Source organism: Oryzias latipes, chromosome 24 (assembly GCF_002234675.1).
Source record: "Oryzias latipes chromosome 24, ASM223467v1".
In the NCBI taxonomy this organism is placed as follows: domain Eukaryota; kingdom Metazoa; phylum Chordata; class Actinopteri; order Beloniformes; family Adrianichthyidae; genus Oryzias; species Oryzias latipes.
The window spans coordinates 16,502,078-16,529,901 of record NC_019882.2 but is presented as its reverse complement, the minus strand read 5'-3'; the positions used below and the strand labels follow the sequence as shown (position 1 = coordinate 16,529,901).

General features: G+C 39.8%; 2 protein-coding genes across 3 annotated transcripts in view; one reads left to right on the top strand and one right to left on the bottom strand.

The window, feature by feature from the left end:
* Positions 1-323: 323 nt before the first annotated feature.
* Positions 324-6,425, bottom strand: htr1b (5-hydroxytryptamine receptor 1B). The gene has a single exon (XM_011491910.3). It carries the CDS (start codon positions 5,791-5,793, stop codon positions 4,642-4,644), a length of 1,152 nt encoding a protein of 383 aa, XP_011490212.1. The 5' UTR covers positions 5,794-6,425; the 3' UTR covers positions 324-4,641.
* Positions 6,426-19,624: 13,199 nt separating this feature from the next.
* The window catches only part of mei4 (meiotic double-stranded break formation protein 4), a 30,384-nt gene continuing 22,184 nt past the window's right edge, over positions 19,625-27,824 (top strand). Inside the window, exons 1-2 of one of the 2 annotated variants that reach the window (XM_023953260.1) lie at positions 19,625-19,768; positions 20,134-20,376. In XM_023953260.1, the coding sequence (XP_023809028.1) occupies positions 19,741-19,768; positions 20,134-20,376 (271 nt within the window). In that variant the 5' untranslated portion in view covers positions 19,625-19,740. The remainder of the gene's footprint in view (positions 19,769-20,133; positions 20,377-27,824) is intronic. The other variant, XM_011491908.3, reaches the window with a different exon arrangement.

The following is a 27,824-nucleotide window of genomic DNA, read 5'->3' as shown; positions in this document are numbered from 1 at the left end:
TCAAATGACCACATCAATAAAAAGTCTATGTCAACAAGCATAAACGTGTGTTTCAGGTTCTTCTGGTTTCCATGCACTGCTACGACCGTGTTCAGGCTATAGGTACAAAACAGGCAACCACTGAACGCGCGTTGCAAGTCAAACCGGGTTAGACTTTGACCAATCAGGGACTCAAATTTGGTAGTGATTTATGGATGTCGTCCCTTTTAACCCTTGTGCTATCTTAAATGACCCCACCCTTACATTGACGTGTTCTCCCTACCATGACAAAGGTGGATAAAGGTGGAAAGATTTCATGTAATCCATGGACACCAGTGAAGATCACAAATCATTGAAGAAAAAAGGTTCAGAGCACTGTCTAGTGGGTCTAGATGACCCAACTCCCAATGGTAAAATGCCTAGGATAGCACAAAGGTTACTTCATGGAAGTGCAAACTGTTAGAACATTGATCATGGAGGAGAAATTAATAATTGCAGTTTGTGACCGGATATATCAGAGTTCAAAGCAAAAGCCTGGAAAAAGATTTGGCAGTTTAAACCGCTTCAACTTTTCCCACCAAACCTCTTTCAACTGTAGGTGGCGGATATCCGCCAGTAAAAAGTAGAAGAAGAAGCCCCTCCCTGCTTGTCCAGTGTGAACACCTAGGGCTAAAGGTGCGGTCAAGAACGTGTCCTGTGTGTACGTAGCTTCGGTATGAAAGAGCTGCTGAATGAGTGGACTAAGTACAACAATGGTAACTGAATGATGAAACAATTAATACACATTAGTCAATTATAATATAAAAAACATAAACAGCCAAGCTAATCAGGATCGATGTTGTGGTTTATGTCAACCAATACTAGAATTACATTTCAGGGCAGGAACACATCAGACTGTGATGCAGGATCTTCAGCAACACCCAAACAAACCAACATGGAAACCAAACTGTCAAAACACTGAGTTTGACATTAAAACATTGTTAGTTCATTTGGAAATAATGCACTCATCCTCTATGTTAATTAAAATTAAAAAAAACTTTTCGGTTGTTTAGTCTGTGTCTTTCAGTAAAAGTAAAAACACATTCTAAAGGGAGCTGTTTGGTCAGGAAAAGACATTGTTTTCTACCATTGTCTGCTTCAACTGTGAAACCTTATCAGAACTCTGCTTAGATAAGAACAGGTTAACTTCAATTCAAGGCTCTACATTTGCTTGCAAGTGAACTTTGCTGCTGTTCACCTGAAGTGCCAACACAGGGAAAGAACAAACACTGGAAAAGAGCCACAGAGGGTAAGTGACTGAAGATGAAGTATTTTGATTTGAAAACATCCACATTCCAAATTTAAGGGTGTGAGAATCAAGAAACATCAAAAACTGAACAAATGATAGTCAGAGAACTGGCTGAATCAGAACTATGAATTGGTTCTACAGCGCCCCAAAAAGCAGCTGTTGAAACCTTGTCATTTGCACAAGTGCAATAGGAAAAACAAGACCAAACCATATGAAGCTTTACAGCCTAATTAAACAAAGTTTGGCAGATTATTCCAATTTGTGAACAGCCTAAACTTCACTAGCATCACAGTGGAGAATAGATATTAAAAAGAGTACAACTGCTGCAGATCCAATGATGGGCAAGAGGTGCTCACCTCGCTCCTTTTATTCATTTATTTTTGCTTAGGTAACTTGTGTTTGCAAATATGTAGTTATGCAATGGCTCTTTGCAAATGCTGTTGCATTAAACTATACAACAAATTCTGATAAATTAATTTTTGTGGCCCAACAGTAATTTTTTTTGTTTATTTACTGGTATTTGAGCCAAAGTAGGAGACTTCCTTTTCTCATCTGATGTAATCCATATTTTAGCTGTTTTTGTCTGTCAGACTCCATTCATAATTGATGCAAGCATTAAGGTTGCTTGGTGGGTGATAAATACATCAGGCCACCAATGGCGGAAAATAATAAAGAAATAAAAGGAATTACAATGTTGCAAATGTAGCCGATTGTGTAGATTATAATGTGGGTTTAAATAATTGAAAACTAAAATGATAAGGAGTTAAAGGTTTAGATAATAAAATAAATGTAAACTTTTTTTGGAACTACATTGAGCCAAATTCATTGTATTTTTACTGTGTCGAGGTATTTTTAATATTTTCCACCTTTTGAAGAGACTTTAGAGACAGACCAATGCATCCACAGAAAACAAGTTATGTGACTTTTACTGAACTAAATTTTATGTGCACAGACATTGTTCATACTGGCGCTGCAATAACCTTGTCCCAGTGCACAACCACTTTAACATTACAGTGTTTACACACTTGTAGCAAACTAGATCTGATCTGATCTTTAGACAGCTTTTATTTTGCCTCGTCTACTTATGCTGAGATAACCTTTTTTTCTCTTGACTCCAGTTCTTTTCCGCAATGACCCTCTGAAAGAAACCCAACAGATCCTAAATGTGTTAAACCAACAAAGAAAAAGGCAAGAACTTATCTACAGCTAGATGTGGGAAAAAACTGTTCTCAAGATTCACTTTGAAAATAGAAAATGTGAGCTTACCAGAGCTCTGCTGATGCTTTTTCCTCTCTGCAATCCTGCAGAAATGCATGCTACACTCATAGATCCATGAGATCCATTGTGTTTATTCATAAGCTCTGATTTAGACAAAGAATGCATGAAGCGTGAAATGGCTCTTGTCACTAAAGCTCCTTTTAAACTAGAGGGGTGATTATTTGGAAGATTAATTTACAGACATGAGAGTGGTGTCAGTCTCACTGTTATTATAGAAAATACAAAAAAAAGTATTAAAATAATTAATTTCATATACTAAAGTTACCCAAAGATTCATAATTATTGGCAATTTTGAGGTTTTGTTATTTTTTTTAATATTTACATGTATTTTCCTAGTTACTTTTATATTTTCCTTTTTTAGGAGAATTTGTTTTTTTGCAAATCTTTCTTTCCTTTTAAAAAAAGCAAAAAGCAAACTAAAAATACCAAAAATAAAGGAATCTATTGCAATTTCCTTGAGCTTAAAGAACAAAAACATATGTACTAGGAATAAACTGTTCTCAAAATTAATAATGCAGAGATTTGACTTAGGCCAGAATGTAAAAAACAAAGCTTGGAGTTCACTAAATTTTCAAGATAATTGTAATTTCTTTACCCAATATATGCTCCCAAGACCTTGACATGTGAGGAGGTAAAATCAGGCATTTGGATCGGAATACCATGGCATTTCTTAGCTTTTCAACAACTAACAGTCTCTCTGCACAAATGATCTGTGTGAAGAGGCAAATGGTATGTTGTGACTCCACAAACTCTGTGGTTTCTGAGCTTGAATTTGGGGTTTTGATTTGCTTCATCTTTTAATGAAATGAAACATCACAGCTAATACTGATATTTGAAAATACTGATTTTCCTCTTTGAGCAGTTGATTCTATTTTACAGTCGACTGGGAAAAATCCAGACTCTTTTGGTAAACTGAAAACACGCCACTGATGCACACAATTTGTCATCTTACAAAAATAATTAAACAAAGCAACAGAAGCCACTCTGAAGCTACGTTCACACCGCCCTCTGCTACGCGCATTCAGTGGACCACTTCTAATGAAAACTCCATGTTTTGGGATAGCGTTCAAAGTTCTCATGTTCATGTGTCGCTACTCAAGTGGCTACGACCGTTTTTGGAATCTACATAATAAAACCTTGAACACGCGTTGAAAATAGTGACAAATGGAGGATGTCCTTTGTAATGCACAGTGCTAACCATTTAAAAATTGATCAAGGGGGAGAAATTAAGAATCGCGGTTTGTGCCCGGCCGGAATTATAAGACACCAAATCTTTCATGTCTCTGAATAGAGCTGTGGAAGAAAAAACCTGAGGCAAAATTCGTGAGATTTTAACATTTCAAACCGAGCCTTTTCCAACTGCAGGTGCCGGTCATGTGCTATTAAATGGTGGCCAATAAAAAAAGAGGAAGCCCCTTCCTGCTTGTCCAGTGTGAACACATCACCAAAAATGCGTGTTTGCTGCGTTCTTGAATGCGCATCACACAGACGGTATGAACGTTGCGTGAGGACAAAGAAAATTACATAGCCTACCCGCAATAACATTAAAGTGGGTAAGGTATGTTTGACAAACCAAACTAAGCTTGTAGTAGGCACCATTATTTCCTCTTATTGTGACAGGAAAATAAATACAAGCAATATTTTTTGCCCGCAGGGCTCTTGATAGCTTAGTTCTAAGCTTTTTGTGCTTAGGAGCCAACTGACGTTGGCTGTCAAACTCCTATGGCAAAGTGAGTCTGTAGACTTGAGTATGTACAGTGCAGGCGTGGCCTCTGCCTCAGGGCCTATAAGGGACGTCTCCATGTCCTTAGAGATGACTACCAATCAGTCAGGATGCTTCTAAATCATTCCACCAACTAATCCATCCCCTCTACCCCATCAGTAAACAACAGCACTCTTTGAGTATTCAGTACCATAAACACTGCATGGCACATCAATGCATTTTTGTGGCCCTGCGCATAATTTGTCATGGAAAACCCATTCTGGAAACACATTATCATGGCAATCTGGATGTGATCTGGTATAATTGGAGCCTATTTGGCTGAATCGATTTTGACAAATGACTGGGGCAGGGATTTGGGTGTAGTAGTGATGGCTCACGCTCTGCAACATCGAAAGCGTATCAGTTTGTGAAAAGCCTGCTTAAAATCCTCATTGGACATGGTGTAAATGATGGGGTTGATTAGTGAGTTGAGGTAACCAAGCCAAGTGAAAATGTCAAATAACTCCGGATGGAAACAGGAATCGCACAGAGGCACTAGAAGGGTGTAAATGAAAAACGGGAGCCAGCATATAATATAAGCTCCCAGGATTATTCCCAAAGTTTTGGTCGCCTTCTTCTCCCTGGCAGCGGAGATCCGCTTCTTCTCCAGCAGCGCGTCGGACACAGTGACTTTGACTTGGCTCACGTTCGCAGACGAGGTAGTGTCACATGAGGAGGTGTCGTTCGTCCCGTAGTTGAGGGAGGTCGTGGACGCCACCGAACCGGGGGAGTTAGTGATGAGGCGCGCCGAAGTGAGTCTCTTCCCCGGCTTATTTTGTGACTGCTTCAAGATGCGCTTCCGGGCTTCCACGTAAATCCTGCCGTACAGGGCGATGAGCAGCAGCGTGGGGATGTAGAAGGCGCCAAAGGTGGAGTAAATGGTGTAGAAAATGTGATCGGTGTTCACATTGCAGCTCGTCACCTCCTCCGCCTTCACCTGGCGCCAGAAAAAAGGCGGCAGAGAGATGGAGATGGCGATCACCCAGGCTGTGGCGATCATCCCGGCTGCGCGCGCCGGCGTGCGCTTTTTGGAATACTCCACCGCGTCCGTGATGGCCCAGTAGCGGTCCAGCGCAATTACGCACAGGTGAAGGATGGATGCGGTGCAGCACGTTATATCCGATGAGAGCCAGATGTCACACACGACCTGCCCGAGAGTCCACGTTTGACACACTGTGTAGAGCGCGCTGATGGGCATCACCAAAATGGAAACCAGCAGATCCGTGACCGCCAGGGAGGCGATCAGAAAGTTTGCTGGAGTGTGTAATTTGCGGGACTGATAAATAGTGGCGATGACGAACGCGTTGGAAAGCGTTGTGGCAAAAGTTATGAGGGCTAAGGTCACCGCAAGCCCCGCCTGAAAAGCCAAGTTTGTGCCTTTCTCCTCCTCCTTTGAGGTGAAATTGGCATGGGTGTCATTTGTGGAGATGTTCAACAGCTCTCCGTAGATGGCAGGCGTCGGTTTGAGCTGGCTGACGCTCTCCATCCCTGGACCTTCCTCTGTCAGACCCCTCTGTCATTGATCTCACATGAAATCGTTTGGAAGTCACTCTCAAACGTCCATCTCGGTGTTTCGGAAAATGAGGATAAAAGCGGCTCCATCTCCAGCAGCTGTCCACCGGTCACAGTCAAACACATTTTTGCTTCTTCCTCTTCATCTTACTGACTCCCTCCTCAAGGCAGATCCAAAGAAATCAAACTTGGAAAATCTCATGTTGCTGCATCATCCACTTATCATTTTCAGTGATGTAAAAAGTCCTCTCAGAAATCAGCATCCAGTGAAGAAAAATAAAACGCAGCAGCAGCGGTGGTTAGATGCTCTCAGAGAGTCTCTTCTCATAAGCAGAGCTGCTCAAATCTCATTCCAGCTTTTATATCCCCCCTCCCTCCTTTACGCACACACAGACAGTTTGAAACACACACAAACACACACTTACGCACAGGCGCACACTTCCCTGCTGCAAATCCTATCTCTTTAACGCAATCTCTTTTTTTTAAATGATTTTAAACTAGTTCTTTTCACGTTTAAGTATTTTATTTAGCCTTTCAAAAGTATTTTAGTTTTAAAAGTTGGCATTTTTAATATACCTAGTGTTGCTATATTACTACATCATCCTTGAGGACTAATGCTGTTTTTATTCACTGTTTTCTTGTTTTCAGATTTGTTCTCTTTCCTTCACTGCACATCTGATCCAAGTTTTCATCGACACAGGTGTATCTGTTTTTGTAAAGTTCATGTCTTTTCTTAGTTCATCAGTTTGCCACTATTTTTTGTCTCTCCCTTTGCTCCTGTTTAGTAAAAGTTTTTGTCTTGTTGTGTGTTTCACTTTTAGGTCTGGATGACCCATTTGTGACACTTTAACTTAATATGATAGTTAATAGACCACTTGGAACTTTACAGCAAAAATGTCTTTGCAAAAGTGAGATAAAGAAATTTTCAAACAGGATAATTTGTTGTGACACATTTAAGACAAGAGTAGAGAAAACGAGGAGGAATATAGAAGAAGAGTGATTTAATGCTTTATCAAATGTTGAATGGTAATTTATATGTAAATCTATATTTAAGGACAACCTGTGATGAAAATCATGTTTTGTTGGTTTTTTAACATGTTCTTGGCATTTTTCTCATGATGGAGGAGAAAATTAAGATTAAAAGTTGTTCTGAGTATTTCTTTATTCAAATTATTATAAATTAGGAGCAGACAAAAAATATGTTTTTGTTTATTTCTGAGGGGTGAAACCTTTGTTTGAGACTAAATTCCCTAGAAAACATTTTTGTTTTAACGCAATTATTGGATTTCCTTATGGCAGAAATATTAGAAAGTGAAGGTGAATAGTAATGATGCTGTAATAAAAAGTTATCTTTCTCTATTTCTGGTGTATGTGGCCAGTGAGGTAGGTGTTTTCATTTTGTCCAATCTTTGTTTTTAAGTTTGTTTGTGTGTTATTTTGACTTAGTGATGTCATAAAGACTAAAGTCTTCAGTTGAAACAAATTCCAGTCCAGTTTTTTCACTGGAGAGAGCCATGGCAAACATGAAAAACATACTTAATAAGGGAAAAAAAAGGTTAAATCAACACTAATACTTGAGAACTATTGGAGACTTTTTGAATAAAAAAAATCGCAAAAACATACCTAGATTGTCATTCCTCCCATGACTATAATTTCAAACCCTGTTTAATTAAAGTGAATGTCAAGGTTCAAAAAGGCTGAAGGATTGAATGCCTCATCAATGTGGAGATTATTGATCTCCTGGCTCCATCCTTCTTCATCAACACGCCCTCTAATGAATGTCACAAATAATCAGAAATGTAGCAACACGATTCAATCCCTGATTTGTATGGAACACTTTCAATTGATTTACTTTTTAAATGGTTACAATGACATTGAGTCTCTTTATCTACTTTATGCCTAGGGGTTTCTTAAAATACCTGATCTAAACTTTCTTGGTAGTTGTTTCATCAATTTTCTTGTTTTGTTTTTTGTATTGAATTGCATATTTTGCTCTGAGCTGATTGCCATTTCCTCTTTTCAACCAGGAAGTTTCATACTTCATACTTAAGCTTCATTTATCATTACCAAAGACAAGGCTTGAAAATTTGAGCTGTTACACTTTGGGTCGTCTGCTCAGCGGTGTGGCCCTTCACAAAGAAAGCAGGTAAGAAAATCTAATGGGAGCTGGCGCCGATAAGAGGGTGAAGCTTTGGGGAGGATCAAGTGGCAAGAAAGTGCAGTTCTATCTAAACGAATGTGTTAAAGCACATGTTTGAACGTAGTAGGAAACGTGCAGAGGAATAAATGTCCAGTTGGGAGTTAACAGCTGAACTGTCACTCTCTGACTAAAGTGTGAATGCTGATTCATTGCCATGCCACTGCAAGGAGTGAAGTGCGGAATCCTTAATTTGAACTGTTGATTGGTTTACTAGCTGTACAACAAACCTCTTTTTTTGTTTTCTTTCTTTAGTTTGTATTATTAAACGTGTTGATTGCAATAAATCAAATAACTATGCACCTTTTTTTCTTCTTCTAACATCTCATCTTCTCTTCCTCGCAGAAAGCATGCCTCACTCCTGGATGCACTGCTGGGTCAAAATGCCGCAGGGTTTGATTTGCAGAGACTGAAAAGGCAGCAGCACTCCTCTATAAATTCAGCACCATGGATAGAGCCCCAAACACAAATTCAGTACGAGGCTGTGGAGATCCATTTAAATTGATTCAAATTTGTTGGGAAAAAGCTGGAAACTTTCAAACAAATAGATGGTATGGATTTCCTAACCCGATAAAAGTGCACAAATAAACATCCGCCTTTCCTTCATTCCTTCCTTTCTTCCTTCCTTCCTTCCTTGAATTGTTAATCATTTTATGAGCCCCACTGTTGGAAAACTTGCCATTTCCTAAAAAAGATTTCAAAATGAGCATTTAATTCATTAACATTTCAGTGTGGCCCACAAAACACTCCCCATTATGTTGCACATTAAATATTGTTGTTGTTATTTAGTTCATGTTACACTCCCACTAATTCTCATTTAGCCAGTTAGTCTCAATTAATAGCAGCTGTTTGTTTTCATTAAACACCGATCCGTCCATTTTTTTTAAACCTGCAGTATCCCTTCAGGGTCACGGGGCTGCCAGAGCCCAACCTGGCTATTGTTGGGCGAACGCAGGGTGAATTATTAACAAACATCTTTTGATCTTTTCAATGTGAAAGGCTCACACATCTGAATAAAAGAAAAAAAAACAGTTTTTAGAGGTCTGCAGTCTGCATTGTGGTTAGACAGCTTTTACTGTAAGTAGTTCTAAGAAGTGCTGTCAAAGTTTCTGAAGCATGAGCAACAGTTCTCCTAAACACTGTTGAGAACTTTAGGAAGTTGAAAAGCTGTAATCTTTTAGAAATGTTCTGACTTGTTGAGAATTAGACTTTGCTTTGGTAAATTTCAGAAAAAAGCTTTCTTACAATCTTTTCAATGTTGTCATTTTTCAAAACACTGTCATAAACTTTAACTTGCATATCGAGGCCTGCAGAATCTGAAATGAGTTTCTTTTTTTGAGATTTTCTCTGAGTCTCTCGCTGTCTGAACTCAAAGTGAACTTGGTATAATGTCCATTCCTGCAGAGACTGTCAATCCTCTTTAATGTTTTCCCCATGCGAACAATCTTTATGAGTCTAAATTGGTTGGTAATGATCTTCTAACTCATTCCAGATTGATTGACAGCAAGTTTTTTTTCTCTTAACTCTTTCTTCCTTAGCTATTGTTTTATAACCCATTTAAAGGCTTGAAAAGTGGTGATGCCTGTGTTTTCAGGGAAGTGTTCACACTCCTAATTAATATTTCAAGTGCATTTAATTAGCAGGAATTTAGTGCCATTTAACCCCCCATAATAATTTGAAAAGCTTGATGCACTTGGTCTTTCACATGCTGCGTCTTCATGTTGTTCTCTGCATTCCTTTTGATGTCTCTCCATGGAATATTGCCCCCCCCCTGCGGAAATTCCTCAGGAGTGTTTGTCTCATTATGCCAAACCTGATTGGTTGATATTTGTTTTTTTTGTTTTCTTTTTTATTAAATTCCTGCAAAATACATGAATGTTTTTTGTGCCAACAGTTTTTTTTGTCCCACACGATTTGAGATTTCTTGAGCTTCAGTATACATTCATTGGATTACCCTGTGATCTTACATTTTAGTGGTTTAGTTGTCATATTTTTGGTGTTTATGTTTGTTGTTGCCTGTCATTCCCCGTTTGTTTTAGTCAAAGCTTTTCATCAGTGATGCTCCTCAAGGTCTTCTTTAATATGTCTTACATTTATCTTCTTTTTTCTGCCACTAATGTGCTCTGCTTGCAGACATAATAACCTTTTTGGATTTTCTAATCCACGCTTGATAGGCTCCACCTCTAGGCATTTTTTACACCTGCCTCTTGTTACTTTTCTGGATTAGAAGCATCAGATTTCTTTTTTTTCATTAAACTAGATAAATAAAAACTTTCATATGAATATGTAAGAAGTAATAAACAACTATAAAAAGTTTTACTAATTTAATTTTAAAGAACCTTATTTTTTCTGATCTCACTTTCTTTCTCACTTTATCACATATATGTATTTTACAATATTGTTTTCTTGATTGTTAGTTTTTCATTTCCAAGTAATCTGATATTATACACTTATGCTAGTATGATAAAAAAAAGGCAATAACTGAGGGATTTCCAGTTGTTTCATGTCTGTTTTAAATTATGCATGTGAGGTAACCAAAGGCGTCTTCATGCGTGAGCTTAGTGGTGATTCTTTCCTGGTGCATCTTTGAACAAAGCAGAATATAAATACAACTGATATGCTTAAGCAAATTCAGCAGTCACATAGTTGATTGAGAACAAATTCTGGTGATAAACTATAACAGATATGAGAGCTTTTTGTTCTTTCAAAAAGCTGAGTCAAGAACCGGATGTGTGAAATACATATCAAATGAAAAAATCACTTAATCCAAAAACATTCTAAAGACCAAAAACAATTAGAAATGTGAAACAAATAATAACATAAACTTAACATTACATTTCAGAAAGCAAAACAAATTTCCAGAAAACAAATTAAAATAAAACGTTTTAAATATTACGAAGAAAATTTATAAAGCTAAACAAATAAAAGAGAAAAAAAGCATTACATTTTGTAACGAAATTCCAGAAAAAGAAACGTAAAGTAAAATAGAAATGAAAAAATAAATAAAAGTAATTTTCATAAAAGAAAATAAAATGTCAAAAAAGTGAAAAACAAAAACAATGTACAAAAAAATCCAGTACAAAAATATTTAAAAAAAAGAAGAAAAAAAAAGAAGTTGATGTCAGATACCTCGACAGAACTATACAAAATACCCCTTTTTTAGACTGATCTAATTGAAAATCACTGTTAAGGATTAACAAAGGTAACTAGGTAAGACAGTGACAGACAGTTGCTATAAAAAGGAAAAACAAATGAAAAGAGAAATACATTACAGCTCTGAAAAGCAGTTGTTTTTTTCCTTTTTTATTGTCATTTCCTGTTTATTACAATCATCGTAATTGTAAAATACTTATGTTATTTTGAAAGACAGGAGATTATGTCTGTCTTTATTTGAACTCCCTTAATTCTTTAAGATCTAATGGTGCAGTTACAAAATCAAAGTGAAATAGGATTTGCCTGCGTTGCTTTGTATTACCCTTCTTTGCATCATCTAGCTCTGCTTTTTACTACATCTGCTCTAAATCCAGCAGCAGTCCGCTGCATTGCAATGAAGTTAGCTTCATAGTGGGCCAGATGATTTGATTACATGTTATTAGAAAATTGACAAAACAGACTCAAAAAAAAATGTTCAATGGAGGAATTTGTCAACATGCTTGTATTCATCCTCAGAAATCTTTTTTTCTCCTTTTTCTTAACTTGTCCAGTCCAACAGCTGAGAAAACAGATGAGAGCTGAAGGCCTCTTGTGTTGGACATTTTTTCAACATGGGGTTGTGAATCTTCTAACACACCAGCTGTATATTTGAATAAACCCCTTTTTTAATTTATACTAAGCTTTATTCATATAAATTATATGTGTAACAGTTTTTTGTTGGACCGTATGGAAAAGAAAAGGAGGGAAGGAGAGAGAGGGATGTTAGAGAGGGGGGGGTTGGAGGGTGATTATGGAAGGGGGGGATCATAAAGCATAATACAGCAACAACCTGCTGGATGTTCATAATTAGTGCTGTTAGGTTTAGATGTATGACAACACAAAAATGTCATTCTTATTTGCTGCTCATTATTGAAATGATGGGAAAAATTATTAAGAAGAATGTAAGTGCAATTAAATAAGTCAAATATGTGTAGATTGATATAAGTAAAATGTTTCATTACAGCTTCTCACCAGGGCTAATGTAACCCTTGTGCTTTCTTAGATGACCCCACCCTTACATTGACGTGTTATTCCTACCATGACAAAGGTGGATAAAGGTGGAAAGATGTCATGTAATCCATGGACACCAGTGAAGATCACAAATCATTGAAGAAAAAAGGTTCAGAGCACTGTCTAGTGGGTCTAGATGACCCAACTCCCAACGTTAATGTGCCTAGGATGGCACAAGGGTTAAAATATCGGATTCATCTCAGCAAAACTCTTGTGTCCTTATAAAAATCAAAATTATATATTTAACTTGAAATTTGGTCATTTGAAATGTTTGAGACATGAAAAAGTTCCTTCATATCCTTTAAAAGCCATAAGATCTTGTTGAATCTCTCCAAATAATATTTACCCTAAAGATCTCTTCCTTCAAAGAGTAAAAGGAAGGTTTTCAGCATTCAACCCTCTCCATCCACATATCACACAGTGTGGAGCAGTTCCAGGCATGTATTGCTTCTGTTTGCTGACGCAAGAGTGGAGACACAAGCAGAGTTCCTCTTTTATCCACCTGAGCTCCTTGACTCGACCTTCACCTGTGAACCTCTGTAGTCTGCACTGAAACAAGGGGCTCACATGATGGATGCTGCAGGCAAAGAGGGGAGTCATTATGAGGTTGGCCGCTCTGGGTTGGAGTCAGAAGGTGAGAGGTTTGGTGATCCAGTAGGACCCGCCGCTCCTACAGATGCAGAGGAGCAGCTGACTGAAACCACCGGATCCTTCATTCAGCAAACTGAAAAATCTTCTGACACAAGAGCAACTTGCAGCCATTTGAACCACACAGCAGCGATCTTACCAAAGCCACATTATTGAGAAAGAAACTCAAAACATCCGAGGATTTTCTAAATTTTGTGCAGAACTCATTTTTTTATTAATAATATGACAGTAAGCCGACTTATGTGGCTCCTTTCATATTGATGATCTAAATGCTAATACTTTACCTGTTTTTGAGTTCTTTTAACATTTGTGCTTTTTTACTGTGGTTATTTAATTTATTTGCACTTTTAATGTTTTTAAAGTCAGTCTGCTTATCATACGATCATATAATTTTACATATTAGGTCTTCTACACATACTTTTAACCTTGATAAGGTCCAGTAAAAATTAAAAGTGTTAGATTTCCTAGTGGTCTTTTAATTATGTTTATGCTGTTTTTAGCCAAAGAAACAACCTGTGTCATTTTCTAGAACATAGTTTCTGCAGAGTGGCAGTGGTTCATTAGAAGTTTTGTGGGTGGGACCGTTGGGCTGGAGCAGGGGTCTGCAACCTGTACCTCTCAAAGAGCCATTTGGATCAGTTTCCCACAGAAATGAAAGCACAGGGAGCTGCAACACTAGGGGTGTTAGAAAAAAATCGTTTCACCAATATATCGCGATGGTTCATTTGGTGATACTTGTATTGATTCAAAATGCTGTCAGGATATTTATTTAATCATTTATTTTAATTATTTATGAGCGTTATGTTTCCTTTGATCTTTTGTCCATTTTACACAACCTTGAATAGACTTTTCCGTCTGTCAAACACCGGGGGTTAAGATGAATGACATGATGGAAACAAATTCATTTTGATGCAGACTCCTTTCTATTTATTTAATTTTCTTTAAATCCAGTAAACCCGATAAAGTATATAAATTTAATGGATAAAAACTATTTTTTCTTGGGAACCAGCTATTAGTTTGTAGCGGGGTCTGGAATCATTAGCGGTGAGTCTAAGCCCCGCCCCCGCCTTGCTACCTGTTCACACCTCTGCAGCTTCAAGTTGTTTTCCCCGTGTGCAACGCCCCCCCCCCCCCCCCCCCCCCCCCCCCTCCAGCGTGTTCTACACAGACAGTGCAACATACGGTCATCATAGCAGACAGTGGACAGGATAGAAATTTAATCAATTTTAATCACGCTGAAATGGATGGTTTTAGGCTGGGGGAAAAAATTGCTTTTTTGGGGGGGCGCACATGTGCCCCCTACCAGATTACCACCGGCAGGCTTTTAAGAAGAACTTTCCATCTCATAACAGACTCTGGTCGCGTTCACAGCTGCAGACACGCCCCCTCCGCGTTCACGCTGCTCTCTTCCTCCTGCCCGCTCGCGCTACTCGACGGCGTTTAAGGCACCACGAAAATCTTACAACATGATAGTTATTTTACAAAAACACAGAGAGCTGCAACACAAGCATGAAAGAGCCGCATGCGGCTCCGGAGCCGCAGGTTGCCGACCCCTGGGCTGGAGTAAGCCTGGCTTCACTCTCTTCAGCTTACAGCCCCTCACAAGCCCAACCTAACATTACAGGTGCAACACAAAAAGCAAACAGTGTCGGAGCTATCCAGCCGTACAGTTTGGATTCAGATTCCAGCTCAGACAAGAAAAACAGAGACTTACAAGAAAGTTTTTTTTTTCATCTTCTTCCGTTTATCCCTTTTGGGCGTCACGGGGCTGCCGGACACTTATGGGCGAAGGCAGAGGACACTCTGGGAATCCAGAGGACACTCTGGACAGGTCACCAGTCTGTTGCAGGGGTCACACATATCCCACACCCATGCACACTCACACCAATGGACAATTTAGAGTGACCAGTAAACCTTTGAAGCATGTTTTGGGACGGTGGGAGGAGACCCCAGAGAGAACCCACGCATACACGGGGAGAACATGCAAACTCCACACAGAAAGGTCCCCCATTGATGTTCTGTTTCAGGTCCCCCGCCCGGGACTTGAACCAGGGGCCTTCTTGCTGTGAGGCAAGAGCACTAATCACTGCAACACTGTGCAGCCCAATTAATTAGTTACAAGAAAGGTAATTTTCATATTCAGTCAAAATTGATTGTGAATAGAAATTTGATCTAATCATTTATGTTTGTCCATCCACTCACCCATTTTCAAAAACATCTGAATCCTTTTGGGGAGACGGGGTTGCTGGAGCCTATCCCAGCTACAGTAGAATGGAAGGGTCGCTGCTTCATTCCAGGGCCAAAGACATAATCAGTGTGTGGTTAAAGACCAATTCTGGTGAAAATCATTTTTTCAGTGTTTTTCACATGTTCTTTTAGCACTTTTATAATGATGGACGTGTATATAGAGAAAATTAAGCTTAAAATTTGCATTGCTGAGTAATTCTTCATTCAGATCGTTCTAAATCAGAGACAAACAAAAGTATACCTTTTGAAAAAGCTTGTACATGTAATGTAGGACCTACTGCAGCAGGCCACAAGCTCTCTGCTCTGCTCCATTCTGATGCATCCACAAATACATCCATGAAACTAATGATATAAAAGTGGACAGAGCCAGAATTGTCATCAAAAAATGCTGCAACCCTTGTGCTATCTTAGATGACCCCATCCTTACATTGACGTGTTATTCCTGCCATGACAAAGGTGGATAAAGGTGGAAAGATTTCATGTAATCCATGAACACCAGTGAAGATCACAAATCATTAAAGAAAAAAGGTTCAGAGCACTGTCTAGTGGGTCTAGATGACCCCACTCCCAATGTTAAAGTGCCTAGGATAGCAGAAGGGTTAATTCATTTATTGAAAACTTACTGAAACCTCTAAATGTCTTTTTCCTGTTTCCTGCATGATTTTTTTTAAAAATCTTTTCAGACTCTCCCCGGGAAGGCTGAGAATTAAGACAGGCTTGAACAGATGTCTAAAATGTGTGGGTATCACAACAATAGACCCTGAAGTTTAAGTCAACAAATCAGGTGTTAGCTGAAGTTCTTTTGGGGAGTAAACAGAGGCTTCATCTTCTTCTTCTTCTTCCTTACTTGTCATCATCATTCTTGGAAGCATGGCAAAAGAAAAGACAAAAAACGTCATTCTTTAAAATAGGACTCTATAGAAAACCTCAATGTTCAATAAATAATAAAGTTGTTTCCCTTAAAGAAAAAGCTCTTAAGTATAAAACCTCAAAGGCGCAAGTCACATTTTGGAGGAAAGGCCCTAAAAGTGAAAAATGAGCCAATTTGGTCTCAGAATAATGAGTTTCAATCCCAGCAAGTTTGATTTAGACGTCCATGCTTTGTTCTTTCAGACTAAAAATACCCCCACACCTCAAAGAGGAAGAAATCCTTCTTTATCTTTGCATGCTTCTCTGAAAGTAAATTTAAGCTGAAATCTGAAAAAAACCAAACATATTTGTATGAAAATTGCTGCTGATTTCAGAGAGAACATTACCGCTGCTGTGCTAGCCTTATTGTTGTGCTTCATACATCTTCAGCGGTTATGCAACAGCAAAAACAGACATTTTCTTCCCAGAAAATCAGAGGTAGAAAATGTGCAAGTATAAGTTGAAGAAAATCAGCTGTAGAAGCAGAAGGTGTTCCTTGGGGTGTTGATACTTATGTTCGACATATAAGCAGTGATGTCAAGGGCAGAACAGACTAAGACAACCAGCCATAACATTTGCGGTTTATGAGACACAGGCGGGGTTTTGGCCTTCAAGGTCAGTAGTTAAATTTTTTCTGTCTCACAATGTCTCCTGATCCCACAGAATATTGAAAAAAAACACACAGTGATTAGGTATTTAATGATATAATTGCTTGACTAATGCTTTTCATTACAATTCTTCCTGAGTCGCTTTGTAAATGTGATTCTTTCTTCCAGAGTTACTGCCTTACAGTGACCCTGTGTCCTTGAGCATGCAGACAAGTTTTGAAGCAGAACTCAAAGATGGAGGCAACCCTAGAGAAAAAGAAACGTTTTTGCTTTATTATGATGAAAGGCGACACTTTCTCCCCCCCATTTCCATTTTTTTTAGCTTGCCTCTGCAAGAAAATACTATTTTGAGACCTATTGTACAAAAAGCACAAAAGAACCCAGAAGCAGGACAGAGACTGTAGTAAGTTGAAAACAGTTTATTGAGTGACAGTAGTGGTGGAGGGTGGACTGCAATTCGCGTGGCTTGGGTGGGTGATGAAGCGGGTGAGCTGCTGGTATGGTGGGGATGATTTGGAAACCCGCCTTGTCGTGTTAAAGATCTGTCAGATCGTCCTCCCTTCCTTGAAGGAAAAGTTGGTTGATGCTGTAGACACTGTGCATCAACTTGGCAAAAAAAGGGGGCCTTCAAGCAACGCACAGCCCAGAGCTACTTTTCTGCAGTTCATCTCTTGGCTGGGCAGGGATGCAGTCTGGAAGCAGCGAAGGATTCTCCTTACATGAAGGAACATGGTCTGCAGTTCAAGGAGGATTTTTCCAAAGAGAGGAGACTGCGGCTGTGGTCAGAGATTCAGAAGGCATAAGCTGCGGGAAAAGTGGCTTACTATGCTGGTGCCAGGGCCTTAATCCCAGGAGAAGGTGAAATCATCATTGGTAATCAATAATGTAACCACAACTTAAGGAAGAAATAAAAGGTTCAGTTTGAAGTGTTAACACAAAGGACATATGTATGTTACTTTTCTTGACATATTTTCAAATGCAAAGAGGCTGTTGAGCTAATGCTTTAATGTTCTCAGTAATATTGTTTTCACACTAGTTTGATTCAAGAAGGTGCATTTGCTGTTCACCTAAGTATTTTTTTAACTAAAGTTTTTTTTTCAAGTCAAAAAGGTTCTATTTTTTTTCTTTTTTGTATGTCATCTGCTTTCTAATTAAATGCCAGCGGGTTAAGGATAAATGTATAACGTAAAGCCTTATTATTGTTCGCTAAACAGCAAAAAAATAATTGTATTTTTTCAGGAATCTCATTCACTTGCTCTTTGGAATTTTTGGAAAGCTGACTATTGGTTTTGACATGGCACAGAATTCTCTGCAGGGATAGGTTGCATAAGAAATCATTTTAAAGGGGAAGTCTTGAACACTAATTGTGAGACAAATGGTCACTTTATTTGACTTGTAGTGAGGGTGAGCGATATTCATGGCATCATAATCAATATTAATGGATATAGCAATAGAAATCAACAATCAACAGTCATAAGAGCAATTTGAAAGGTATTTATCATCATTTATCAGCAATCAACTTCTGGACACTTCATAATTTTCTAATAAGCCAAATTCTCAAGCGCACATGAGCTGATTGGAGGTGACTTTAATGTAGTATTGGACCAAAACGTTGATAGATGGCCTCTTGGCCAGCCTCCAAAGTCTACATCAAAGCTGAAGCTATTAATAGAGAAGTTTGATAAATAGCATAGTACTCAAAGAAAATTACACATATTTGGGATTGCAGATAACTAAAGCTAAAAAAAACAAAGAGAACTGATTAACTAAAATCCAATGATTGCGAAAGCACTAAATAAATTTAATCTTTGGCTACAAAGAGATCTACTAAAAGGTCATGCCCTCTTAGCATAAGCAGAAGGAATATACTAGAATAGTCTACATTTCTTCCTCACTATCTCTGCAAATAGGATTTATTGGAATTTTTTAATTTCCTTTGGAGAAATAGAATACACTATGTACGAAAATCAGTGGTAATTAATTCTTCAAAAGACAGAGGGCTTGACTTTCTTAACTTCTCGACTCCATGTCCTTAAAATAAGAGAAACTTCCATTTGGAATTTCATACCAAAATACGTAAATGATAAGCTTGGAGGTCTGCTATTTCTTCATTATGTAGCTTTAAAAAAGAAAAAATTCCTTTAAAACTTTCATAAGCAGGTTTTATAGGCATGGGCTCTGATCTACAAACATAATTATTCTCCTCATCGCTACTATATTTGGATTAACGCAGACATTCAGAAAAACACGAGTATTTTTCTTGAAATTTGGTTTGTAACACAAACTGATTAATCGACATTAAGGTAATCTGATGTCATACGTTGAGTTTCTCTCCACCTATAACCTGCATGTTTGCAGAGTTTGCATTGGTTATTGGAGCAATCCCAAGTGGTGCTAGACCTCTGTGTTGCAGTTCTCCTTCAGATATGTTCTCCCCCCAAATTAATAAAATTTTGTTGTGGAAAAATATGTTTTTCAGCTGGCAGGAAAAACAAAAATATCTGTTCACTGTTTCAAAATGATATTGCCACAAAACCCCATGTTATCTCTTACTGAAATAAGTTTGGTTGTAGAATTCAATGGGACAAAGATTTTGTCATCAATAAACATAAAGAAATCTCAAAATTATTCATAATTTCTACCTTGTAAAATTCTTTAAAAAACTAAATTTAAAAAAGGATCCTCACAAAAAAATTTTTGAAACAAAAAACTGTGTTTTTCAGAAAGAAATGATTCTGTGTGTAAATAGTATTGAATCCTGCACTTCGAAAATAAATCTGTTAAAATATTGTGACATTTGAGACTTTGACAGAATCCTTTACATTTTTTGTATTTATTTATTGTTGTGCTTTTTAAAAAACTTTTTTTAACCTGTTCTATCTTGCTATAATTATGGCGTTATTGTTGTTGTAGAAAACCTTCTTTTTTTCCTGGCAAAAAAATAACATTTTGTCATTTGCACATAGTGTGGCGTGTCAATGTTATATGTTCTGTTTGTGCAATATTTGTCAATAAAGTTTTTGTAAAAGACGAATTGGAGTCCCTTTTCTTTTCACGAGTTTCAAATGTTTTAACTTTGTCGATTCAAGGAGGCGAGGAAAAGTTAAAAATGGAAAGTCATACGAGCAATTTGAAAGGTATTTATCATCAATATTTTATCAAATTAAATGTTATCCGTGGAGTTGTTTAGTTAGCAACTTGTACCTACAGTTCCGCTGAATGGTGTTGCTTGTTGTTGTCAAAACGTTAACTATTGCGCTTAAAAAAGCCCAACACTTTGGCGGCTTGTTTGTTTAATCGTTTTAAAAGAGTTACTCTTGAAGATACATTGATTGTAGATCGAATCTATTGGTTTAGTATGCTAGTCTTAATTAGCCGTTTTTTAGCAACATAAATTAGCATTTACCGTAATCATTGTCTTTTCTTTATGTGTCTGATACATTTTTGCATTGATTGTTTATTTTTGAATGACGTTATACACACATATACATTTTCTAAACAGATTGGCTTTTCATGGAAGCCAAAATCGCCGCAGCAGTGGCCATCATAAAATCAAAGCCCCCTGGGATGAGCGGCAGGGCGCATGCGCAGGCTCTAGCCATCAGGCTGAGGAGGCAGGAAGAAAGCTGGAGGGACAGGGCCCAGAGCCTGGAACGAGAGCTGCTGAGGCTGAGACAGGACAGTCTGATCAGGAGGATGACGTCAAACACAACTAGCAGCAGCAGCAGCTGCATAGAGGCAGCAGGTGAGTCATTGGTCATGCGTGCACACCGTTGTTATTTACAGGTTCTAACATGTTCTAAAGTGATTCAAAGTCTAAAATGAAATCCAAACCTAAGTTGTGAGATCATCATCGGGTTCTCCAGGAGCAATAGTGAATGGTTTGAAACTATGGAACTTAGGCGTTTTAATAGGTAGATTTTGAACAATTACCTTTTCATTACATCATCAAATATCTTTTTCACACGTGCATTTTTTTCGCTGTTAATAAACAGCATACTTTGGGTTTTGGTTAGATTTATCAAGAGTTTGTTTTTATCAAGTTTGGATTATATTTTTAATTAGGACCACATAAAAAAAATACTGCATGTTCTCACTTAAGCAAAAAAAAAAATCTTCAATTTTTGGAGCTGTGACTCAGTAGAAAGCTCATTGATATAAAAATATAAATAATTTGGGGTCTTAGCAGATAATATTTACAAGGTTGACATATGGTTACACGTCTGCTCAGACCCACTCTGATAAAAAATGATGTTTTTAACATGTTCTTGTGGCATTTTTCTCATGATGGGGGGCATAAATAAATAAAAATACGCCTAAAACTACCTTAATGAGTTTTTCTTTATTCAAATTGGCGTGAATCGAATACAACCAGCCACAAGCTACCTGCTCTGCTTCATTCTGATGATTTGCAAACAAATGTACGTCTCTTTTTTTCTTGTCTGAGCTGGAATCTGGATCCAAATTGTATGGCTGGATAGCTGTAATCTCATCATTTTTGTTGCAACAGTCATGGTAGTTTGGGCTTTAAGCTAGCAGAACAGCATGTAAACAGAGAGCTCCCAGTAAAGGGGGGTGGGATTGCTCTGCACCAAACGTCCCATCGACAACTCTTAGGTGAATTTCTAATGAACTACTGCCGCTCCACAGAAACTATGCCCTGCAACACAACATAGGTTTTTGTATTTTGGTTAAAAATGGCATAATCATAATTAAAAGACCACCAGGAACACTTTAAAAACTGTTAAAAAGATGACTGGAGTGGATCGTTAAAAACACAGGGCCACAAATTGATCCCTGGGGTATTCCTAAAATGGCACTTTTTAGTTTACATCAAATTGCATCCTATTATTTTGTCAAATAGAATTGGTGAATAGATCTAAACCCAAAGAAATGCGATTTAACCTTGATATTCCAGACTGTAATGAATAAACCATTTGTTTCCTCAAAAGTGCAAACAGTAACAAAGATATACAAGCAGAAAAGTGTGCCTTTGCTGATGCCTTTAGTGAGAAGGAGGATATCTCAAAGGCAAGTGCAATGTGACAGGGGTCTGAAGAGGAGTTAAGACACTGCACTGTCCTGATGTTATCACTGACGATTACTTAATGCCCAGGAGTGTTGTTCTGTAGCGAGCTCAACCCATTCTTCTATTTGATCGGTAGGCTGAGCATTACAGGTGAGAATGTAGACAAAGAAATGACACAAAACTCTGCAAATAATATGATGCGTACATGTAAATATTAGCTTCAAAGGGGCTTTCAGGTTTACATGATAAAGAAAAATCCACATTTAGGTGTTAAAGAAGAACAAAATTCCAAACTCCCAACATTACACAATGCTACTGGCTGGGTCCTGCATGAGTCTGAGTCATTTAGTAAGCTGTTCAGATGTGGAAGGTGCTCTTACATCACATACTCAGAGTGGAATTACACAGCCTCTTCATCTTATTCTGAACCCAACTTCACATAAGGCTGCATTTACTGGATTTCTGAAAAGAATAGCATGAAACCCCATCATAATAACAGAGGCGCATAAACAGGGATGAAGTGGAAATGAGTCGCTCAACCCACCCTCTTAAAAAAAAGGACACCTATAAACAGAGATGCATAAACATTGGTTTGCAGCTGTGTTGTTTCACTGAAAGCTTTTGACAAAAGCACATAAAAGGAAATGTGTATTTTTTTTAGGAATTTGTCTTTACCTGTGAAAAAGATTCTCATTTAATGATTTGTCAGGATGTTTTGGGAGAAAACACTGCCTTTGGTCAAAGTCAAGTCAAAGTAACTTTATTGTCAATCTCTACAATGTTTCCACATACATAGAAAATGAAATTCCGTTTCTCTTCAACTCTAGTCCAAACGGGGACACAACTACAAAATACACAATAAAACAAATAAACAAACTATAAATAGTAGAGGCTATAAATAGTAGAAAAAAATAACGTGACTGTAAAAATGAGAAAAAAATAAAGGGACTGTAGTTTAGTTCCTGGAGGAGTGGTGAAGGTGCAGTTAGTGCTGATGAGGTAGATGAGGTGTGTATGTCAGGGTTCTCCTGGTGGAGAAAGCTGTTAAATCTTCCAATGAGCCTTGTTTCATTCGTCAATGCAGTTCTTTTTTCTAAAAAATCTGAAACTAACTCTGCGCTTTAATAAAAAGTAACTGTTTAGCAGAAAAGTTTGATTTCTTGACAATGCCTCAACTATTTCATCTACACAGTGGTTTATGCAGCATCTCTACTACTGCAGGCATGAAGGAGCATCCAGGTTTTTTAAAAGTGTTCCAAGTGATCTTTTAAATATGATGATGCCGTTTTTAGTCAAAAATAAAAAAAGCCTGTGTGGATGGTGTATACTCATATATTACTACCTTTCTTGAAGGTCTAAAGCGCTTTACAGTCACAGTCCCAGTCACCCAATCATACACACAGCACCACTGCCGAACACTGGCACCAATCTATAAGCACCCGGAACAATGTGGGGTTCAGTGCCTTGTATCAAATCGGAATAGGATGGGAATAGAACCTGGAATCTTCTGACCAGAGGTTGACTGCTCTACCTCTGCACCAAGGAAACCATTTGTGTCTTTAAAAATGATCTTAAATTTGTGAAGAAGAAGAAGAAGAAGAAGCTTTATTGATCCCAAAGGAAATGAAAAAGGGGCGAGCTGCTTGCATTCAATAAAACAATAAAACAAACAATAAAAAGAATAAAGCCATAAATATCATCAATCCACAAAATATTCAGAAATTAAAATCTACTGCAATAACTGGATTAAAATGTCAAAAATAAATCTTCAACTTTTGATGCTAAGTTAAGGAGTTGTACTTTACTTTCGCTCAAGGTACAACAGATTTCCTCAGTCTGTCTGTGGAGCAGCGTCTGGACAGGAGTCTGGGGCTGGGCACGCCACCCCCCCCCGCCAAACACAAAATCCCCCGGCAGCTGCGTCGCAAATGACCACAATTACAACGCAGTATTCTTTATTAACAAATAACAGTAACGGGACAACCCTCTTGGGGCCCCTGGTCGCTCTGGGTGTCATCCGCTTTGGCTACGGGGTCTGGGGGGGGGGGGGGTGGGTGGGTGGGGTGGGGGGTCTTGTCGGCCCTGCCTTGTGGGGGGGCATTCTGGGGGAGGGGGGGGGCACTATTGGTACGGGGCAGGGGGGGTTGACGGGTCGGGGTCTCCGCTGAGGCCATCGGTGGTTTCCCCGGCCGGTCGGCTGCCTCGGTCCCGTCGAGGCCTGACCAGAGCTCTTCTAGGGCCGGCGTTTGGGGGTGGGGGCCTGGGCTTGCTCCGGGGGGGGGGGCAACGCTTTCTGGCTCCTCTCTCTCCTCTTTCGGTTTTATTTGCACCTTAGACATGTAGGGCCCTTGGTAGGGGGGGTGCTTGGACATCACTGCCAGCAAGCAGCGGATGTCCTCCTAGCACCCTACCCGCCAATTTTAACCACACCTTAGACATTTAGGGTCCCTTGGTGGGGAGGGTGAGGGGACGTCACTGTGAGTAATCAGGAGATGTCCCCTCAGTGCCCTACCCGCCAATTTTAACTGCACCCCCCTTAGCACACACACCCCTCCCCCCTCAATATATACATTCCAACATAAACACACACACATGCACACACACACCCTCTCAAACACACATACACGCACACACATTTTGCAAGGAAGGTGGGACCTAGGACCATCTGTCCCCTGCCTCTTCCCTGGTGGGGGGTACGGGCCCCTTTGCGACGGCGGCCGTGTCCCCGGGGTGCCGGCTTCCTGGGCCCGGCGGTGCTCTCTCCGCGCGGCGGGGGGGTTCACATTACATCTGAGCCGGGAGTGTTCGTGTCCCTGGGGGGTGGGTTCTGGTCCTTGCTCCTGAGCGCTGGGCCCCGCCAAATTTCCAACTGTGGCCGAGCCTGGTCGGGCCATATTTACAACACCCCATGTGGGCCCTCTTTTTTCCCCGGGGTTCCCCCCTCTTGGGCGGGGGCGGCGGGCCCCTGCCTCGCTCCTCCCTGGACCAACCGTGGGCAGGGCGGATGGCTGCCTGGAGTGCGGAGCGGGTCTCCCTTGGGGGGTCCTGGCTCGTACCTGGGGTTGGGGCGGGGGGATGCCCGGAACTCCTGGGTGGTGGTGGGGTGCTCGTCTGGGGCTGTGGGCGTCCTTCTCCGGTGGGGCCCTGCGTTGGGTTCTCCCGGCGCGGCGGGGGGGCTGCTCTCCTGGTTGGGCTGGGGCGGCGCTCTCTCTCCCTCCGTGCCTCCCTGCTCTCTGGCTCTGGGGGCCTTGCGGCGGTCCTGCTGGCCCTGGCCTGGGTGGCGGGCTTGGTCGCCCGGGCGGCGGTTGTTCCCTGCCGGTTCCCGTGTGGCGTTGGGGGGATTCCGGCTGCCGCTGCTGCTGCGGTGGGGGTCTTGGGGTGGGGATGGCTGGGCACTCTCCCTCCTTCTTTCCACGTTCCACCATCCATTTTAGAAGAACATAAACACTCACCTGAGCACAGGTGTTAGCTCACCTTTGCACTAACAGTTTGCATCACTGAATGACTGAAATATTTCACACTAGTTGGTTTTAAGGCATAAGTATGCGTGTGAACACTATCTGTTTTGTATACATATCGACAGGTGGACATTTTTTGCAGCTAGCAGGTGTGTTTATAACATTTGAGTGTGTGTGTGTGGACAGGCTCCGCCCTTATTGTACTACATTTGAACCTTACCATAATGATTAACAACCAGTAAACTTGTTGCTTTATGCTGCTTCATGGTCTTATCCCCCTTCCCCTCCTATTATCACCCCCTACCCCCCCTCTCTCTATCGTCCCTCTCTCTTCTTCCCCTCTTTCCTTTTCCGTCCGGTCCAACACCAAAGATTTTCAGACATGATTGAAATTAATAAAGTTTGGCCTCAATTACAAAAGGGGTTTATCCAGACATACCTTTGGTTTGTCTGAAGATGAATAACACCTCTTGTTAGAGTAAAATATGTCCAACACAAGAGGCCCTCAGCTCTCATCTGTCTGCCCAGCTGTTGGACAGGACAAGTTAAAAAAAAAAAAAAAAAAATAACAGTAACAACTACCTACTACATATCTAACTGATAAACTAACTATAAAGGTGTTGTAGAATGACTATGTTTGTGTGTCAGCGCGCTGCGTGTGTACGAGGAAGGTGCGCACACACGTGTTTTGGGGATGCGTGTTGATTCTTCTGCAGTCGACCGCTCTCCAGCTGCATGCGAGGTTTCACCTGTGCTCACTGGTACAGACATCTTCTCAGAATATTATATATTACCCAGTAATAAACAGACTGCAGACACTTTGTCACCTTTCCGGTAGCCATGAAGCCTGACACCCATGAAGAAAGCGGGGCAGGAGGCTCCACCTTTGTTTATACAGACACGTAACTTTGCGCTGCACAAAATAGTTCCCAAACAAAACATGTAGGGATATTCATCGAAATCTAACAGTGCGCGTTCATGTTTGGTGTTACAGAGTGAAGGAGAACAGTAATAAACCCCCCCAACACAAAATTCTCCGGCGGGCAGCCGTGTCACGCAGCTTGTAATTGAAATGAATACGATGGAAATGAATAATTAGAATGCAGTAAATTTGTCGTATTTCCTCGTGAGACGGAAACTTCTGTTGTAGAATCAGTGAGAATGTGTGTGTGCTTCTGAAACCGCGCACGTGTGTGTGTAGAGCAGAGGTGGGCACTGAGGGCCGCATTCCTGCATGTTTTCCAGCATACCCTGCTCTGGCATGTTCTGATTGGCTGGACACACCTGAACCAGGTAATCAGCCACGAGTAGGGCAAGACTATCTGGAAATCATGCAGACACACCGGCCCTCGAGGCCTGGAATTGCCCACCCCTGGTGTAGAGGGAGCATGTGCAGCGCAAGAGGGAGTGAGAGACGCGGCGCAGGGAGTGAAGGAGAACAGTAATAAAAGGTTTCCCCCAGAAGCCCTTGAAGTCTGAACACAGGACTAGCAGAAAAAGTAAACTATCAGCAAAGAAGAATGTGTTTAATGTGTTTATTATAGTTCCAATCACGCACCGTATGCAAAACTTTCAATTAAAAAAAAAAAGCGTGCAGTGATGAGTCATCACCGCGGGATGCGGCCATCATCACACCAGAGCCTTTTTTGTGTCGAATCAGAATTAAAATTTGCTTAAATGTAATCTTGAGAAACTGTTAGTGTCACGTATTTGACCGTTATTGGAAAAGTCAAAACCATTAATTTTTTACAAAATGATTGCCAATGTAAACAGTAGCACTTTTTTATAGTGCTGAAAAAAGATGTACATTTTTGTGTTTGTCAAAAAAAATGATTTGGATGTCTAATAAAACAAAAACATTTTTTATAAAAGTTGCCACATTTTTGCCGTCCTGTTATCTCTTAGATTTACTGCGCGACCACATTATTATGCAAATTATATTTTCCTATGATTTTTCTAAACACTAAATGCAAATGAAAGTCAGCATACTTTCAAGTCACTAACCATTAGAGTATATATTAAATATTATTGAACAAAACTCCTAAAAATAACAGGATTTCTTTAAATAAAATCAGGCAAATGCACTGCTACACAATATTTTGCACAGCAGAGTTCCAAAACCTTTCATAGATTTTAAAGAACTGAAAATGTCATTTGTTGAATTTGCTGCATTAGGGGGTTTGAAATCAAAAGCTATTCCATTTAAAAACATCTAAATAGGTCAAGGTACATTTGAACATAGGACCCATCATTTTTTAGCAGCTTCATGATTCTTGCATCCATTAGAATTGTGATTTTTCTTTTTGGAGAGTCTCTGCTTGAATTTTTCTGCAGGATGTCAAATTAGCCTCCCAGAGCTGCTGTTTGGATGTGAAATACCTCCCACCCTCAGAAATCTTTTGCCTGAGGATGCTCAAAAGTTTCTCAATAGGGTTGATTGAGGTCAGGGGAGGATGGGGGCCACACCATCAGTTTATTTCCTTTTCTGCCCATAGCAGCCAATGATGTAGAGGTATTCCTTGTGCATTGTCATTCACGAAGGTGATTTTTTTCTTTAGGGAAAGTTCTCCTGTTTTTACCACAGAAGAAAACGGCTAGTCAGAAACTCCACATACTTTTCAGAGGTTATTTTCACACCTTCAGGGACCCTAAAGGGGTCTCTCCCCATGATTCCAGTCCAAACCATGACTCCGCCCCCTCTTTGCT

Coding starts and splice junctions, on each gene's coding strand:
- htr1b (XM_011491910.3), bottom strand. CDS start 5,793: ATGGAGAGCGTCAGCCAGCTCAAACCGACGCCTGCCATCTACGGAGAG.